This window comes from Erinaceus europaeus, chromosome 15, assembly GCF_950295315.1.
Source record: "Erinaceus europaeus chromosome 15, mEriEur2.1, whole genome shotgun sequence".
Classification (NCBI taxonomy): domain Eukaryota; kingdom Metazoa; phylum Chordata; class Mammalia; order Eulipotyphla; family Erinaceidae; genus Erinaceus; species Erinaceus europaeus.
In genome coordinates this window covers 45,356,789-45,375,748 of record NC_080176.1, presented here as the reverse complement: position 1 = coordinate 45,375,748, position 18,960 = coordinate 45,356,789, and the positions used below count along the sequence as shown (strand labels likewise).

Below are 18,960 nucleotides of genomic sequence, written 5' to 3'. Positions count from 1 at the left end.
ATGTATACTATGTATACTATCTATGTATACTATCATATCTATGTATACTATGTATACTATCATATCATCTATGTATACTATCATATCATCTGCAAGTAGTGAGAGCTTGACTTCTTCCCTTCCATTCTGTATTCCTCTGATTTCTTTCTCTTGCCATATTGCTATAGCAAGAACTTCCAATACTATGTTGAAGAGTTATGGTGATAGTGGACATCCCTGTCTAGTCCCCGATCTAAGGGGGAATGCTTTCAGCTTCTGTCCCTGGAATATGATGTTGGACGTAGGTTTGCTATATATGGACTCCACTATCTTGAGGACTTTCCCATTTATTCCCATTTTTGTAGTGTTTTGAGCATGAATTGGTGTTGGATTTACATTTTGAATTCTTAAGACAAAAAGGGACTAAAATTTTTTCAGTTGATTTTTTTATTTGGCTGTAATTGTTATTATGGTACATATTCCTGTTAAAAATTTGTTTTTAACAACAAATGCTTTCACTTTTTCCTGGGTACTGTACAGATAATAAGAAACCAAATGTTTAGTTCATATAATTAGCATTGAAAAATGGTGGAAAATTGCAGTGAAGATTTTTGGTTCAAGAGGTAGGTAGTTAAAAGTATGATACAAATTTATCCAGGGCTCCTTTTTTTTTTTTTTTTTTTGTAAGAAGAAATAATCACATTCTGTAGAAGGCTTATAGTGACAAAGTGTAAAAAGGCATGAATCTCAAAGGCAGATGAGTATTAACGCTGCTTTTATGGTCTGATAGCCTTTGCTCAAGTTCTCTACTGAGAAGTCAGTTGTAAAGACTAACTTAGTATAATGTAGAGCATTTTTTTTCCCTTAGGAAGTAAGTACACAACACACACAAAATTCTAAATCTATGATCATTCCAGAAAATTGTTTTTTTCTTTATTATTATTTTTGTAGATAACCTACAGTTTTACAGTAATTTATATCAATGTAAAAGTCAAAGAAAAGAAAGTTACAAATTTAGTGATAAGACTATCCACACATTTCTTAACATTAATCGCTGTAACCTAACCAAAAATACTTTATCCCATATTTCATATGGGGAAGTGAAAGGTCAGTTAAATAAGTTGCCTATGATTTCATATTCATAGAATATGTATATTTAAAACTGAGATTAGAATGTAGATTTGTTCAGTGCTCTAAGGATATTGTTCTATGAATTTAATTTTTATCTCTAGAAGATTCTGCTTACCACCTTTAAACATTAAAATCATAGTATCCACAGAATATGTCCTCTGAAAGCAGAAGAAATTGAAATTGAAATCTTACAAACAGGAAAACTTTTTTCTGAAAAGTGTTTTGGGGTGGCTGGGCAGTAGCAAAGTGGGTTAAGCTCATATGGCATTAAGATCAAAGACTGGAATAAAGATCCTGTTTCAGGCCCCTGGCTCCCCACCTGCACGGGGTCACTTCACAAGTGGTGAGAGAGATCTGCAGGTATCTTTCTCTTCCTCTATCTGCCTTCCCCTCTTCTCAGCAACAATGGAAAAAGGATGGCCTCCAGGAGCAATGGATTTGTAGTACAGGTGCCGAGACCCAGTGATAACCCTGGAGGGAAAATAAAAGTATTTTTTAAGTGAATCAAAGTAAATAAAAATAGATTAGCATAGAAGTGTCACCAATAGTAGTAAAATCAGTATAAGTCACACATATTGAGGGTTTAATATCTCACTGGAAAACATTATTGTTTCTATACTTAGAAAGGGGGGATAGATTGTAAATACAGAGATTCATAAAAGACAAATCTGAAAGTTTTTATTGGGAAATTTTATTCAGTGTAGTTGAGAAATCAAGATAGTAGGTCTCTAAAGATTAAATAAGATTTTTTAAAAGCAGTTTAGCAAGGAAAGAAGAAAGCTATAAATTCAATTTGTAAATTTTCCCAGTATACAATTACACGTTTCTATATTTCTTCATTTCTCTTTAACTAAAAACTTTAAAGTAAAATATCACCCTGCTAAAGCTACAAATTCTTAATAACAAGAGGCAAATTTTCAGTATGTTACAGAAGTAGAAGAAAATAGAATTGATGTTGAGATTTTACGAATGACAGTAGAAGATCAGGATTTGCCAAATACTCCTCACTCAAAGGCTGTATACAGAATTCTACAAGGAAATGAAAATGGCAATTTCAAAATTAGCACAGATCCAAAAACCAATGAAGCCGTTTTGTGTGTTGTTAAGGTAAATGAATAATAATCAAGCAATACTTTTAAAAATGCCAGCTTTCTTTTGGGCACAGATATTGATTCCTGTGTATATATGATTAGAATTTTGTAATTCAATGCTAAAATGATTTATGTAATCTTTTAAATTACTGTTTTACCTAGGTAACTCTTTTATAGAAGAAAGGCATGCTAAGTGGAAAGCTCATGAAAATATCAGGGCAGAGAAATAATTTTAAGGACCAGGTGGTGGCTCACCCGGTTAAACTCACATGTTACCATGTGTAAGGAACTGTGCTCAAGCCCCTGATCCCCACTTGCAGCAAGAGAAAGCTTCATGAGAGGTGAAGCAGTGCTGCAGGTGTCTCTTTCTCACTCTACCTTTCACTTCCTGTCTATATTAGATAAATAAATAAGTAAATAAATACTTTTATAAGATTGCCATGGTGAGACTTCTGCTTTTAGAAGTACTAGTGTTGGGAGCTGGTGTTGGGTCAGTGGTGAATTCAGATGAGTACACCCATTGCCTTGTGCAAAAACTTGCATTCAAATACCTGGCTGTCACCTACCTGGGGAAGCTCCATGAGCAGTGAAACAGGGCTTCATGTGTCTCTTTCTTATTCTCTAGTTATCTTTTCTCTACACTCAACTTATCTCTGTCCTATCAAATAAAATATGGGGGAGGGGAGGAAAAGGAAAAGAAAGAAGGAAAGGAAAGAAATGGAAAGGAAAGGAAAGGAAAGGAAAGGAAAGGAAAGGAAAGGAAAGGAAAGGAAAGGAAAGGAAAGGAAAGGAAAGGAAAGGAAAGGAAAGGAAAAGGGAAGGGAAGGGAAGGGAAGGGAAGGGAAGGGAAGGGAAGGGAAGGGAAGGGAGGGGAGGGGAGGAGAAGGGGAGGGGAGGGGAGGGGAAGGGAAGGGAAGGGAAGGGAAGGGAAGGGAAGGGAAGGGAAGGGAAGGGAAGGGAAGGGAAGGGAAGGGAAGGGAAGGGAAGGGAAGGAAAGGAAAGGAAAGGAAAGGAAAGGAAAGGAAAGGAAAGGAAAGGAAAGGAAAGGAAAGGAAAGGGAGGGGAGGGGAGAGGCGGGAGAGGAGAGGAGAGGAGAGGAGAGGAGAGGAGAGGAGAGGAGAGGAGAGGAGAGGAGAGGAGAGGAGAGGAGAGGAAAATAAAGGAAAAAACGGTCACCCAGAGCAGGAAGATTAGTTGGATAGCCACAGCGCACCAGTGATACGACAAGTGGCAATAAAAAATTAGTATTATTGTTATCACAGCTGATAAAAAATTAAGTGATGAAAAATAATAGCTTATTTGAACTTACTCAGACACTTATTTGCACTTCTATAAATACTTTGAAATTGTAGCAAAAAAAAAAAATGAAGGCAAGACCTTCCCCCAAAAAGAGGAAGGAAAAATTGGTAGAATCTTAACACTAAAAGTTTTGTATTTAATAGTGTTTGCAGTTACAGGAAATTCATTATTAGTCTTTTTATTAACACCAACATTTTGGTGACGTTTTATAAAGAAAGATGATATTCTGCTTTATGCTAAAATTTGAAATCAAAGCTGTATGACCTATCTATGGAATGTTCGTTGACTTACGAAAGCATGCTTATGTTACAGCCACTGAATTATGAACTCCATCAAAGTATTCTTTTGAAAATAGGCGTGCTTAATGAAGCACAATTTGCCAAAGCACCAAACTCACAAACTCCTGCTATGTGTACGACAACTGTCACTGTCAAAATTAAAGACAGTGATGAGGGCCCAGAGTGTCAACCTCCGGTAAAAGTTTTCCAGAGCAAAGATGGTTTCCCAGCTGGACAAGATCTCCAAGGATACAAAGCAGTAGACCCAGAAACGCGCAGTAGTGAAGGCTTAAAGTAATGTATTTCTTCCAGAATTCCTTATTTTGAAATGTGATGCAAATTTCTTTCAAATTTAGGAAACGTCTATCTATTATTCAAAATGGCATACCTTAAGATTTCGTATACTCTTTGGCTTGAGTATTTACATTTGATTTCTAAAAATTAGGTATAAGAAGATAAAAGATGAAGATAACTGGTTTGAAATTAATGAAGACACTGGTGACTTGAGGACTGTAAAAGTGCTAGATAGAGAATCAAAATTTGTAAAAAATGACCAGTACAACGTGTCTGTGGTTGCAACGGATGCAGGTAAGTGCAACTTTCTAGACAGGAAATACTAGCATAAAATACATTTTAAATACATCTTGTAGGAAAATCTATTTTAATTTTTTAAAATTTATTTTTACTTATTATTGGATAGAGACAGAGAGAAATTGTGAAGGGAGGGGGGAGATAGGGAGAGAGACGGAGAGACACCTGCAGTCCTGCTTCACCACTTGTGAAGCTTTCCCCCTGCAGGTGGGGACCAAGAGCTTGAACCCAGTTATTTTGACTTGTTATTGCTCAGTGCAGTAGTGTAGAGGCCACCCAACTTAAGTCACAATACATCTTCAAGGCAAAATAGGAGTAGTGAGTGAGTAGAGTTCAATGTCCGTGTTAATCTCTCATGTGGGAATAACTTTATATTTGAACAAAGACCATTTTTTTTAAGGAATGCAGGATTGATTATTATAATAAGTTGACCTTGGTGGAAGACTTCAAAACTCCATGAAGCAGTTCAGTTCCAGTTAGGTTTATTTTTAGTATCTTTTAATATGGAACAAAATATTTACCTATTTCCTTAAAAAATGAAATAGGCAGCCAAGAGGTAGCACACCGGGTTAAGCGCACAGATCCTAGTTTGAGCCTCCAGCTGCCCACCTGCTGGGAAGGGGGGCCATTCACAAGTGGTGAAGCTGGTCTGCAGGTGTCCATCTTTCTCTCTATGTCAATTTCTTTCTCTGTCTTATCCAAAAAAAAAAAGGAAATGATGAAGCAATGACTTTAAAAACATATATTGCTATTAGTAAACTATTTTTAATGTGAATCTCCATATGTTTAATAACATGTTCATTAATATGTTTGTGTTAATAAAATGACTGTGTAAACATCATAAAATATACAAATGGTATTGAAAGATGAATATAATTTATAAATAGAAGTAATACTGCGTCATTATGTCATACCATATACCCGTTTGGGGCAAATTGTTGTAAGTGATAAAGATGAAGTGAGGTTTTTAATCACTTTGTTGGCAGTAGTGAAGTGGGCTAAGTGCATGTGGAGCAAAGCGCAGGGACCAGAGTAAGGATCCCGGTTTGAGGCCCCAGAGCTGCAGGGAGGTCACTTCACAGACAGTGAAGCAGGTTTGCAGGTGTCTATCTCTCTCTCTGCCCCTCTCTGTCTTCCAGTCCTCTCTTGATTTCTCTCTGTCCTATCCAACAGCAATAACAACAACAATGATAACAACAACAATGATAAACAACAACAACAAAAAGGAAAAAAATAGCTTCCAGGAGCAGTGAATTCATAGTGCAGGCACCGATCCCCAGCAATAGGAAAAAAAAAAAAAAAGAAAGAAGAAATTCCTGTTCCCTAACTTTTGTTTCAAATGAAAGGAAATGACTTCAGTCATTTTTCCCCTGCTCATCTTTATTCTCTTTTCGTAATGCCTCAAAAATCTAGAATCTTATTGACCTGACATCTGTTTCGTGATGTATCTTCTATGTAAAAAGGTAATTTCATGGGGCCAGGCAGTAGCGCAGAGGGTTAAGTACACATGGCGCGAAGCACAAGGACGGGATCCATAAGGATCAGGTTCAAACCACCAGCAACCCACCTGCTAGGGAGGGGAGTCGCTTCACAAGAGGTGAAGCAGGTCTGCAGGTGTCTATCTTTCTCTTCCCCCTCTGTCTTCCCCCTTCTCTCTCCATTTCCCTCTGTTCTATCCAACAACAATAACGATAAACAGCAAGGGCAACAAAAGGGAAAAATTAGCCTCCAGGAGCAGTGAATTCATAGTGCAGGCACAGAACCCCAGTAATAGCCCTGGAGGCAAAATAAATAAATAAATATTTTTTAAAAAGCAACGAAAGGTAATTTCATTTTTCCTCATGCACTCTGCTCCTTAATTAGGTGGATTGTGAGCTCTGTTTCAGAAAGGGCTCTCTCTTTTAAAAAAAAAAAAAATTCTTTATTGGGGGATTAATGTTTTACATTCGACAGTAAATACAATAGTTTGTACATGCATAAAATTTCTCAGTTTTCAATACAATAATACAACCCTCCTGTCATCCTTTTTTGGACCTGTACTCTCCCCCCACCCACCCAAGAGTTTGTAACTTTGGTGTAATACACCAACTCCAGTTCAGGTTCTATTTGTGTTTTTTCTTGTGATCTTGATTTTCAACTTCTGCCTGAGTGAAATCATCCCATATTCATCCTTCTCTTTCTGACTTATATCACTTAACATGATTTCTTAAAGCTCCATCCAAGATGGGCTGAAAACAGAGAAGTCACCATTTTTAATAGCAGAGTAGTATTCCATTGTATATATATACCAAAACTTGCTCAGCCACTCATCTATTGTTGTACACCTGGGTTGCTTCCAGGTTTGGGCTATTACAAATTGTGCTGCTATGAACATAAGTATACACAAATCTTTTTGGATGGGTGTGTTGGGTTACTTAGGATATATCCCCAGGAGAAGAATTTCAGGGTCATAGGTAGGGCAGGTCCATTTCTGGCCTTCTGAGAGTTCTCCAGACTGTTCTCCACAGGGGTTGGACCAATTTACATTCCCACCAGCAGTGCAGGAGGGTTCCTTTGATCCCCACACCCTCTCCAGCATTTGCTGCTGTTACTTTTCTGATGTATGACATTCTCACAGGAGTGAAGTGGTATCTCATTGTTGTCTTTATTTGCATTTCTTTGACATCAAAGACTTGGGGCATTTTTTCATGTGTTTCTCAGCCTTTTGGGTCTCTTCTGTGGTGAATATTCTGTCCAAGTCCTCTCCCCATTTTGGATGGGGTTATTTGTTTTCTTGTTATTGAGTTTGGCAAGCTCTTTATACAGTTTGGTTATTAAACTCTTGTCTGATCTATGGCATATAAAAATTTTCTCCTATTCTGCGAGGGGTCTCTTTGGGTATTGGTTTCTTTTGCTATGCATAAGCTTTTTAATTCATAAAGGGGTCTTAAAATCCCTGGATAAAGTATTTGCTAGTATAAGGTAACTACTGTCTATACCTATTGAAAAAATATTCTATTAGTAAGTTTGAAAATACTGAGAAATAAAAAAAGATAAAGCTGTTAAAAATATGCAAGTTGCACCATCTACTGCATTTTATTATTTAATCACAAGCAGTAACATTTGAACATATTTTCTATAATTAATTGTCTCTTAAACACAAATAATAAGTACTACTTTAATTTAAAAAGATTATTGAGACTTATCTGACACATTAGACCTATAACAATGGTGATTCAGTTAGTAGCAATAATACTATTTGTTCTTAGACTTACTAAGGTGGGATGCATTTTTTTTTCTTATTTTCATTATTTTTTCAATTGAATTTTGTACAGCATAAATGTTAAATTCATATTTTCTATGTAGAACTTTATTTTTAGCTAGCCTGGTGATATTGCATAGGTGAACAGGCACTTGAAATGACTATGAGGTAGCTATTAGGACAAATGTGTTCTGGTTCACTATGTTAACCAATAATGAACCAACTGTTCTGAGAAATGAATGGAAGCTCTAACTATGATTGCCTGTAGAAGCCATGTCAGATTTTATGCGTAGACAATATTTAAGTGAAGTCTCAAAAGATAATAGGGCTTTTCTGTGCAAAAAGGAAAAGTTTACACTGTAGTGACACTAGCATGCACCAATAGATAGGAAACTAGTGTTGGTGAGAATTTCGTAAGATTTGGAAAAGTAAGTATGAGTAAATGGATCAAAAGAGGATGGTAAAGATGAGTTATGACCAAATGTCAGATTGTTGTGTTTTAATGATGAATAAATTCTCTTTACAAAGAAAGGTAAAAGAAAGCCATTTTTAATGGACCTTTTTGTCATAACATTATCCATAATCTCATATCTTTTAGTTTTGAAAAGTATCTCATGACATCATCTGATATTGTCATCAATCTTTAAGAAAGAACTGATAGTGGTCTGGGAGGTGGCACAGTGGATAAGGAGTTGGACTCTCAAGCATGAGTTCAATCCCCGGCAGCACATGTACCCGAGTGATAATCTGGTTCTTTCTCTCCTCCTATCCCTCTCATTAATAAATAAATATTTTTAAAAAACTGACAAAAGTAATATGTTGTAACTCTAAAATCAGTATCATCAGTACAATTTATCTTTCATTATCTTTAGACATAACCAGCCTATTCAGATTGTCTGAATCTCCATAAGTTTTAAGGTGGCAATACAACAAAATGTAAACAACAAACAAACAAAATACAAGTGCCTCTTATTTTTTCTTAGAAAATTAAATATAGTATTTCATCATATTTATTTTCTGACATTTAAATATTAACATTAAAATGAAACATGTACAAAATTAACAGACTGAATTAGGGTATGTTTTGCTTTGCTTAGAAACTGATCTAGTAAAATTCACAGAAAGAATAAAGTAAATTCAGAAACACCAACAACAAAAAAGAGAGAACTAAATAGCATTCTTTTTATATTTATTAATGTATTTATTTATTTATTTTTGTCTCCAGGGTTATTGCTGGGGCTCAGTGCTGCATTATGAATCCATTACTCCTGGGGGCCATTTTTCCCATTTTGTTGCCCTTGTTGTCATCCTTGTTGTTGTTATTGTTATTATTGTTGTTATTGCTGTTGCTGGATAGGAGAGAAACTGAGAAAGGAGGAGGAGAGAAGGATGGACACCTGCAGACCTGCTTCACTGCTTGTGAAGTGACACCCCCCTCCAAATGTAGGTGGGGAGCAGGGGGCTTGAACCAGGATCCTTACACTGAACCTTGGACTTTGCACCATGTGCACTTAACCCACTGCACTACTGCCCAATATCACTCTTCTTATTGTAGTAGCATGGAATGTAGGAACTGTATGTATGCTAATTTAAAGGCTGACAGTAGAAAGCTGAGATCAACTGAATGTCATAAAGATTGTTGAAAATAAACTCTTAGTGAAGAAATAACCTAATGCTTGTTTCTTCTTAGATGGCAGATCTTGTACTGGGACATTAGTCATTCGCCTGGAAGATTTTAATGATCATTCACCACAAATTGAAAAGGAAATCACGATTTGTCAAAATGATAAGGATTTTGCTGTTCTTCAACCTGAAGACCTAGATGGGCCTGACAATGGTCCACCATTTGAATTCCTTCTGGATAATTCTGCCAGTAAATTTTGGACTATAGAACCAAAAGATGGTGGTGTGTATGCCTTCTGTTTTCAATAGGAATTTGATATAACTAATGGCTCTCACTTTGACCTAAGTAGATATAATAAGTAAATATTTATTTAAAGAAAATATTCTATTGATCCAAAAAATTATATCTTGTATTGTATTTTTGTTTATCTTCACTAGGGCTTTTACCCCTCCAAGCTGACCTTTTCAGAAGGAGGGGGTGTGGCTAGAGCTCAATAGAAAGAGAGCTCAATAGAAAGACATCCATAGTACTTACATTTCCCTCATTGCTGTGGGGTCAGCTTCGAGCTTGGTTTCTATGCTTGGCAAAGGTGCCCTCTCAGATGAGCTAGTATGTTTGTCCTATCTTCTTTGCTTTTTATTTTTCATCAAAGTTATTGCTAAGGCTCAGTGCCTGTATGACTTTATCAATCTTGGTGGCCATTTTTAAAAATGTATTTATTTATTTGACAGACCATAAAGATAAAAATTGAGAGGGTAAGAAGAAAGAGAGAGAGAGGTAGAGGGGAAGGGAGAGGGAGACAGAGAAGAGAAAGAGAGAACACTGACCTGCTCCACCACTTGTGAAGATTCTGGAACCCACTGTAGTTGTAGACTGGAGGCTTAAAGCTGGGTCCTCCTCCCTGGTACCATGTGAATTTTACTGGGTGCCCTACCACCTGGCTCTCCATTTTGCTTTCTGAAAGTAATGAACAACACATTTATATTAATTTTAGACTCTCATTCCAAATTGTTTTAAAGAAATTATAAATTTGATTTAAGATGTAATTTGAATGATTAGTGGGGCTTGGGTGGTGGTGCTTCTGGTTACAATGTGCAAGGACCTGAGTTTAAGCCTCTGGTCCCCACCTGCAGGGAGAAAGCTTTGTAAGTGGTAAAGCAGTGCTTCTGTCTCCCTAACTCCCCCTTCCCTCTGAGTTTCTGCCTTTCTCTATCCACTAAATAAATAAAAGATAACAAAAAATATTTTAAAAGGTTAGTGTAATATATGCATAGAGCAATATCACTTAATTGTCCTGATATTTCAAGAAACCAGAACTTTTAAAACAATAAAATGAAACAGTTTTTTTTCTCCCATAATAAATTGCATATCTTACCCAAGAATATAAAATCAGAGTAACATTGCCATTGAAAGGTCACATCCATGTCTATCCTGTCTTCTTCCTTCCCACAGGTAAAACTGCCATTCTTCGTGAACGGCAAAATCTTGATTTTAACTTTTACCGCGTGCCTATCCAAATAAAAGATAAACGTGGTTTTTCTGCAAGACACATCTTAACAGTGAGAGTATGTGACTGTACAACTCCGACTGACTGTAAAATGAAATTTAGCGGTGACAGAGATATCAAGCCACCAAATGTAATACTTGGAAGATGGGCTATTCTTGCCATGGTGTTGGGCTCTGCATTGCTGTTATGTAAGTATGATTACCCAGAGTGCGTTAGTTGAAGTTTAAAAACTAGTTAATATTCTAAAAAAATATGGTAGTTCTTTATATCTTTATATTTCTACTTTTCTACCATCCTTCCTACCTATCTTCTTTCTTATCTTTCTTCACTCTCTCCCTTCCTCCCTTCATACTTTTGCCCCTTCTTCTGTTCTTTCCTTCCTCCTTTCTTCCCTCCCTTCTCCCTTCCCGTCCTATTTTCCTCTCATCAGATAATAATTAAATCTATAAATAATTCAACCAGGGGCTGGGTGGTGACACACTTAGTTGAGCACACGTTACAACGTGCAGGGACCTAAGTTCAAGCCTCCGGTCCCCACCTGCAGGTGGAAAAGCTTCACAGTTGTGAAACAGTTCTGCCTGTGTCTCTTTATCTTTCTTCCCCGTCCCTCTCAATTTCTGTCTGTCTGTATCGAATAAATGAATAATATGAAATATTTTTTAGAAATAGTTTAAACAAATAATTCAGTCAAGTGAAGTGACTATTTCAGGACAAAAAAATAAAAGAATCATTAATTCTGGACCTGGGAAGAGAGCCACTATAAAACTATCAATTCTTGATACTTCTTACTTTTTATTCATTTGCTTCTTCAGAAGCATAGGTATACTCCCAGAAGGATGAATAGGGAAGCTATCAAGGGAGGGGAGTGGATACAGAGTTCTGTGGGTGGGAATTGTGTGGAGTTGTACCCCTCTTATCCTATAGTCTTGTCAATATTTCTACTTTATAAATAACAATTACAATATAATATATTATAAATATAATAATACTGGAATATCCTATGCAAAATATAAATATATAATGTGCTTATATTTTAACATTTTTATCTCAATTATACAGGTAAATTTTTAGAAGATCTTTGAAGAAACTATGAAAGTCAGATACATTAAATGATTTAAATATACTAAAACGGGGACAAGGCAGTGGCACACTCAGAAAAGTCCACAGATCAGCATTCACAAATTCACGGGGCCAGGTGGTAGCACATCTGGTTGAGCACACATGTTACAATGCACAAGGACCTGGGTTTGAACCTCGGTCCCCACCTGCTGGGGGAAAGCTTTGAGAGTGGTGGAGCAGTGCTACAGATGTCTCTCTTTCTCTGTCTCCCCCTACCCTCGAACTTTCTGGTGGTCTTTATCCAATAAATAAAGGGGAAAAAAATCACAAAGACCTGGATTTAAGACCCTGGTCTCTACCAGCGTAGGGTGGTGCTTCACGAGTGAGTTTCATGCTGCCTCAGTGTTTCTTTTCCACTGCCTTCTCAATTTCTCTCTGTCTTTATAAAAGAGAGAGAGAACCCCCGGCTCCCCACCTGCAGGGGAATTGCTTCACAGGCAGTGAAGCAGGTCTTCAAATATCTTTCTCCCCCCTCACCCCCCCTTCTTCCCCTCCTCTCTCCATTTCTCTCTGCCCTATCTAATAATGACAACATCAATAGCAACAATAATAACTACAACAACAATAAAAAACCAAGAGCAACAGAAGGGAAAATAAATAAATTTAAAATATTTTACAAAAGAGAGAGAAAAAGAGAGAGAGAGAAAGTGTGTGTGTGAGTGAGTACCAGCAAGCCTTCCACCAGGAATGGTGTATTCATCATGTAGACACTGAGGCCTAGCAATAATTCTGGTGACAATTAGTAAATTTATTTATTTATTTATTATTCATTTATTTTATTTATTTATGAAAGCACCACTTCATTAGCATATTTCTACTTTTAGGTATACTGTTCACGTGTTTCTGTGTTACTGTGAAGAAAACAGTAAAGAAATGCTTTCCAGAAGATGTGGCTCAGCAAAATTTAATTGTATCAAATACTGAAGGACCTGGAGAAGAAGTAATGGTAAATAAGATTTCACACAATGGTAAAGTACCTATTGGTACTCTTGTTGGTCAGGAAATCAAAATACAGCAAAGTTTTGAGATGGTCAAAGGTGGCCAAAACTGAAATATATTGTGGTCGGGTAATGAGAGCTCATTATTGCGTAATAATAGTAACAATAAAAACAACAGCTAACATTTATTGAGCACATAGTATGCTAAATAGAATTTCAAGTGTCCTGCATGTATTAATTTATTAAATGCCACAGTTCCACTACATTCATTTCTCGGGCTTTTATAACAAAGTGCCACCAACTCAGTGACTTAAAGTACTGCCTCACAGTTGCAGAGGCTAAAAAGCAATGATCAGAGTTGGCAGGTCAAGCTCCACCTCTGAAGATGTACTCCAGTCCTCTCTCCTAGCTTCTGGTAGTTCCTTGATTTATGGAAAGATACAATAGATCCTCAAATTGTGCTCTCCCTGTGTGTGCCTGTGCAAATTTACCCTTATTGCAAAGGCACTGGTCATATTGGACATTGGTCACCTGAGACGAGTGTGACTGTATTTTAAACTGAACTATATAGTTGTATCTTCACCGACACTATCTTCAAATAAAAAGAGATATTTACTGAAGTATTCACTGAGGGTTCAAAATTTACCATATGAGGGGGAGGCAGGTATTTGATCGACGAGAGCCCCCAGGAGATTTATGTTTATTCTCCTGATTTATGCTTAGGTGACTAAGAGGTACAGCAAGTTATGGTTTACACCTAGTAGGAAAAGAATGAAAATGAACTGTTTAGTTTTGGTTCCTTCATATTATAACTCTGACTTTCATTATAGGATGCAAATATTCTACTCCCCACACAGACATCCAACATTTGTGACACAAGTGTATCTGTTGGCACTCTTGGTGGCCAGGGGATCAAAACACAGCAAAGTTTTGAAATGGTCAAAGGTGGCTACACTTTGGATTCCAACAGAGGAGGTGGACAACAGACCTTGGAGTCTGTCAAGGGAGTAGGGCAGGGAGGAATGGATACCGGCAGATATGCATACACCGACTGGCACAGCTTTACCCAACCTCGGCTTGGCGAAGTAAGTGTCCATGTCTTTAAGTTTATATTGCAGGAAAAGTCTAACACTGTTTAAAACTCCTCATATACCACTAACCTGTCATCTTTTGAATATTGAATGACTGTAGTGTTGGGTGTTTGGTTTAAGCCCGTAAAAGAAGAGATTTTTTAAAGTTAATTTTAAAAATTAAGATACCACATTTTCTGTGTGGTTCTGAAATTAATTCCAGATTATTGACATCAATCAGACAGTTTGTTAAACATTTATCTGGAGTTTTAGTTCAGTGTTTTGTCTTCATATTAATCAACTGAGGTTAATATTAGATGAATATATTACATTACTATAGCTGTATAATAATTAAGACATGAGTTGTAGTCTGAACAAAAATACATGAAGAAACTACAGAGATGCATTTCAGCAATACAAGTCTCATGTTCAAACGGGAAAGTGTAAGTTCTTATGTAGTACATATCTAACTTTAAGTACATGTATTCACTAGGAGCATTTATATATTTGCTATATTTTAAGAATGAATGTAATATAGACCAATCATGTGCATTTTTTATATGTAGGAATCCATTAGAGGACACACTCTGAGTAAAAATTAAACAGTAAAAGGTAAATCAAAGACATTATTTTTATGCTAATATGCTTAGGTGTTTTTTAAAAAAAATAATAAAATGTGTTCTTGTTTAAAACAGAAGGTGTATCTTTGCGGTCAAGAGGAGGAGCACAAGCTTTCTGATGATTACGTGCGGTCGTACAACTACGAAGGAAAAGGGTCTGTGGCTGGCTCGGTAGGCTGCTGCAGTGACCGACAGGAAGAAGAGGGGCTTGAGTTTCTAGACCATCTGGAACCCAAATTTAGGACGCTAGCAAAGACATGTATAAAGAAATAAATGTGCTCTTTAATAGAGGAACACCTACAAATGCTCATGTAGGAGCTTATTAAGAGTTAAGTGATAGTGACATCTACTTATGTGTTGTTTTCGAGAGGAAACCTTTGTGTCTTTGATGGACAAGATGCAATACACAGGTAGCTAGCTAGCTCCCCCCAATTCTCCTTGTCTGACAGAGCTTTCCTGAACTCTAGATAGAACTTCCACTTGTTGATTTTGCTCTTGTATATACTGCTCTTTCCAGGACTGTGTGTTTTCTTGCTCACTCTTTGAAGACTTAGTTACTTTGCATGATACTGAAGAGAATATGGGAGAAGGGGGAGGGGGGTGTGGAGGTGAACCAAAAAATTATCTTTTATAAAAACTGAAATACTTCCTTCAAAACCCAGAGGAGAATTATGCTTTTAGAAATAATACTTTTGGTGCTCAAGAACTACTTCCTTTATAAAATGGCTCTATGTATTGGAGGACTTAAAAATAATCTTTGGTTCAGCTTTCCATTTGGTAAATAAGAGCTCACTTCTTACTATACTTTTTACTCTGCAGAGGGGTTCCCATAAGGATTTTTGTTGTTGTTGTTATAAATATATATTTCAAGAGTCCTCAGAGATTCTTCTTGGTATCCACTTTTGTGGATGTGTCATAGAATTCCCGAGGTTTCTAGGAAGTTCAAAAGGCCTGGACAGTCATTTGATTTCTAAGGATCACTAAGGAATATTTCCATGACAGAGTTACACCTTCACACTCAAAAATTAACTGAAATTTGCAAATATATTCTGGTTGCCAAACATAATGTACTACAACTTTTATAAATTAAAGATATCTTAGTAAGAATATGCATTCTCTAGTTAGATTTGGGCCAACCATTGGTAAGCATTGGTGGAACTAACCAGACAAGCATTTGACTTGGAACTCGGATCAGTAGCACTTAGTTCTTAGAGTATGTTAAAAATGGAACATGTGTTTACATGGAGGCTTAATATTGAGTCTAAACTGTTAAAGAAAACATAATGGTGAGTAAAGGTGGCATGGATGTGTTAAAAAATAAAATCTACTAAAAAGACATTTAGAAAAATATTGTTGAATTATGGATAAATTGATGACCACACATCATTATTTTGGATGTATAATGAAACAAAACTTTTTTTTTTTTATTAAGTTAACATGAGTGACTGGGGAAGTGACTCAATTTGTATGCCTGAGACTCCCAGTTTCATCTGTAGCACACATGTACCAGAGTAGTGCTCTGGCTTATTTTCTTTCTCTCTATTTCATATACGAGTCATTATATCTCATATGAAACAAATAAAATGAAAAAAAAAACCTTAAGACTTCCAAGGAAACTGTATGTTCAATTAATAAACCAAGCTCTATGCATTCACAGATTGCAACTGCATGTCACATGCAAATTTTCTATCCAGACAAAATCTTTTAAAAATAAACCAACTATTAAAAAAATATGTGGTTCAGATTTTAAGATTTTGTGATTAATTTTCTTATGTCAGTCGCAGTTTCTACTTAAGAAAATTAGTGTAAAACTGTACCTTAGAGATATTAAAAAGGAGTTCTGATAAATAAGATTTTATTTATTTTATAAGGTATGACTTATCTGGTAATTATGAATAAGATAATTTGGGAGATAATGCTTTTTCTGTACACATTCTTCTGACAATGATATCATTTTTAAAATTTAAAAGTAGAGCATCATTGTAAATTTTTAATGATATTTTAATATTTGATTGTTAAATCTTTTGAGTGTAGGTACATGATATTTTCTGAGCAACTAAAAATTATTAACCACCAATTAACTTATTTGTGCCTGTTTGCTTCATATTTCTTACATTTGCTTATGTATTAAAGACAAATTTATATATTAATATAAACTACAAATGTCAGAGACAGATTTTTTTAGTAAAAGAAGACATTTGGAAAGCTTTACCAAAATTTCCAAAAAAAAAAAAAACGTGAAAATAGTTTGAGTTTTGCAATTTTGACTCTTTAACTTTTTAAAAAATATCATTAAAATTTATCTCACAGAAGAACTTTTGTCTTTTGATTTATTTAGAAAATAACAAAGTCATTGTTGACTTACACTGAAACTCAAATGTCAGTTATGTTACTGATAAATTATTAAAAATCCCACAAAACTATTTATGAATTTAGTTTGTTGGAAGTATTATACTTAATTGTCAATGAATTCACTATTATAAATTGTTTCCTGTAATTGAATCTGTACCTAGGAAAAATACACAATTACATTTTCTTTAGTTTTTGTTCAGACCTCAAACTATTTCATGTAATAAGAACAAGAACACTATGATAGAAAGAAATTGATATAATAGTGATGGAGTTTGTCAATCCCTCTTTAACTTTACTGAGCCTTTATTTCCTCCTGGGTTTATCAAAAATAGTTTATAAAAATTGATATCTATGCATTTGTTTACTTTCTTTTTTTTGGATTTTTTTTTCTTTTTTCTTTATTTCCTTTTGTTGCCCTTGTTGTTTTATAGTTGTAGTTATTATTGATATTGTTGTTGTTGGATAGGACAGAGAGAAATGGAGAAAGGAAGGGAAGACAGAGAGAGGGAGAGAAAGACAGACACCTGCAGACCTGCTTCACCACTTGTGAAGTGACTCCCCTGAAGGTGTGGAGCTGGGGCTTGTACCTGGATCCTTATGCTGGTCCTTGCGCTTAGCGCCACCTGCGCTTAACCCGCTGTGCTACCGCCCAACTCCCTGTTTACTTTCAAAAATGAAATGTTTTGTGATATTTGGAAAATATTCAAAAGGTGTAGTTTAGAGTTAAAAAATTTGTTATAATAAATAGAGCAACTAATGTGATTTCTATGGTGTATCAGTTGTATAAAGTCCTGTATTACTTGGAAATCATAGTGAAATCTATGCATATTGCTGTAGTCATTTGGATTCTTCTAGCTGCTTTCATTTTCTTTTCTTTTTTAAATGAGATTTACTCTGTGCTTTATATTGAGAGAGACAGAGATAGAGATAGATAGATAGATAGATAGATAGGTAGAGAGAGAGAGAGAGAGAGAGAGAGAGAGAGAGAAAGAGATATGACCAGAGCAGTGACATGGCTTATGCAGTACTGAGTACTGACTTCACGCTTCCAAGTCTAACAGTCTGTCACTGTGCCACCTACCAGGCCATCCTTTCATCTGGATTTTTAAAATAAGTATGAAGGAACTTTGCATTAGTCAGATATTGTAGACTTTATAATAAGATCAGGCAAGCAAAATTTTAGAAATGGGTAGTGGCATATGGGGTTAAACGCACATAGTACCAAGCACAAGGACTGGCTCAGGGGTCCTGGTTCCAGCCCTGGGCTTCCCACCTACAGAGGGGCTCACTTCTCAAGCACTGAAGCAGGTCTGCAGGTGTCTCTCTGTCTCCCCCATCCTCTCTCAATATACCATTGTCCTATCCAAAGAATAATAATAATTCTTAAAAAAAGGCCACAGGAGCAGTGGATTTGTACTGTAGACACCGAGCCTCAGCAATAACTTTGGAGGCAAAAACAAACAAACAAACAAATGAATTCAAATTTTTTTCTTTTTATCATTTTATTGGAGGGATAACAGTTTACAGTATGGATGTCAGCACATGGGTACAATTTCTCATCTCTCTGTAAAGCGAGTCCGCAGAACACTCCCATCCCAACTTGGGACCTAAAATTCTTACTAATAGCAGGTAAGTTAAGAACCGATTAAAAAATATATAGACTTGATCAGTAAAACAGTTCACTTGGCTAGTGTACAGTTTTGCTATGTGTGATCCAGGTTCAAACCCAGGTACTATTGTGGTGAGGGGAGCTTTAGAGCTGTCCTCTCTCTCCCCCCCCTCTCTCTCTCTCCCTCTCTCTCCCTTTCTCCCCCCCTCTCTCTCTCTCTCCCTCTCTCCCTCTCTCCCTCTTCCTCTCCCCTCCCTCTCTCCCTCTTCCTCTCCCCTCCTCCTCCCCCTCCCCTCCCCCTCCCCTCTCCCCTCCCCTCCCCCTCCCCCTCCCCTCCCCTCCCCCTCCCCTCTCCCCTCCCCTCTCCCCTCCCCTCCCCCTCCCCTCTCCCCTCCCTCTCTCCCTCTTCCTCTCCCCTCCTCCTCCCCCTCCCCTCCCCCTCCCCTCTCCCCTCCCCTCCCCCTCCCCTCTCCCCTCCCCTCCCCCTCCCCTCTCCCCTCCCCTCTCCCCT

General features: G+C 36.8%; 1 protein-coding gene across 2 annotated transcripts in view; it reads left to right on the top strand.

Annotated features, from left to right (window-relative positions):
• Positions 1–16,803, top strand: part of DSC1 (desmocollin 1) — a 33,930-nt gene extending 17,127 nt beyond the window's left edge. The window contains exons 9-17 of one of the 2 annotated variants that reach the window (XM_060173657.1): positions 2,032–2,217; positions 3,813–4,072; positions 4,224–4,366; positions 9,301–9,516; positions 10,687–10,929; positions 12,685–12,806; positions 13,629–13,883; positions 14,435–14,480; positions 14,564–14,792. In XM_060173657.1, coding sequence (XP_060029640.1) covers positions 2,032–2,217; positions 3,813–4,072; positions 4,224–4,366; positions 9,301–9,516; positions 10,687–10,929; positions 12,685–12,806; positions 13,629–13,883; positions 14,435–14,470 — 1,461 coding nt within the window. In that variant the 3' untranslated portion in view covers positions 14,471–14,480; positions 14,564–14,792. Of the gene's footprint in view, positions 1–2,031; positions 2,218–3,812; positions 4,073–4,223; positions 4,367–9,300; positions 9,517–10,686; positions 10,930–12,684; positions 12,807–13,628; positions 13,884–14,434; positions 14,481–14,563 lie in introns of both variants that reach the window. The other variant, XM_060173656.1, reaches the window with a different exon arrangement.
• The last annotated feature ends 2,157 nt before the right edge of the window (positions 16,804–18,960 follow it).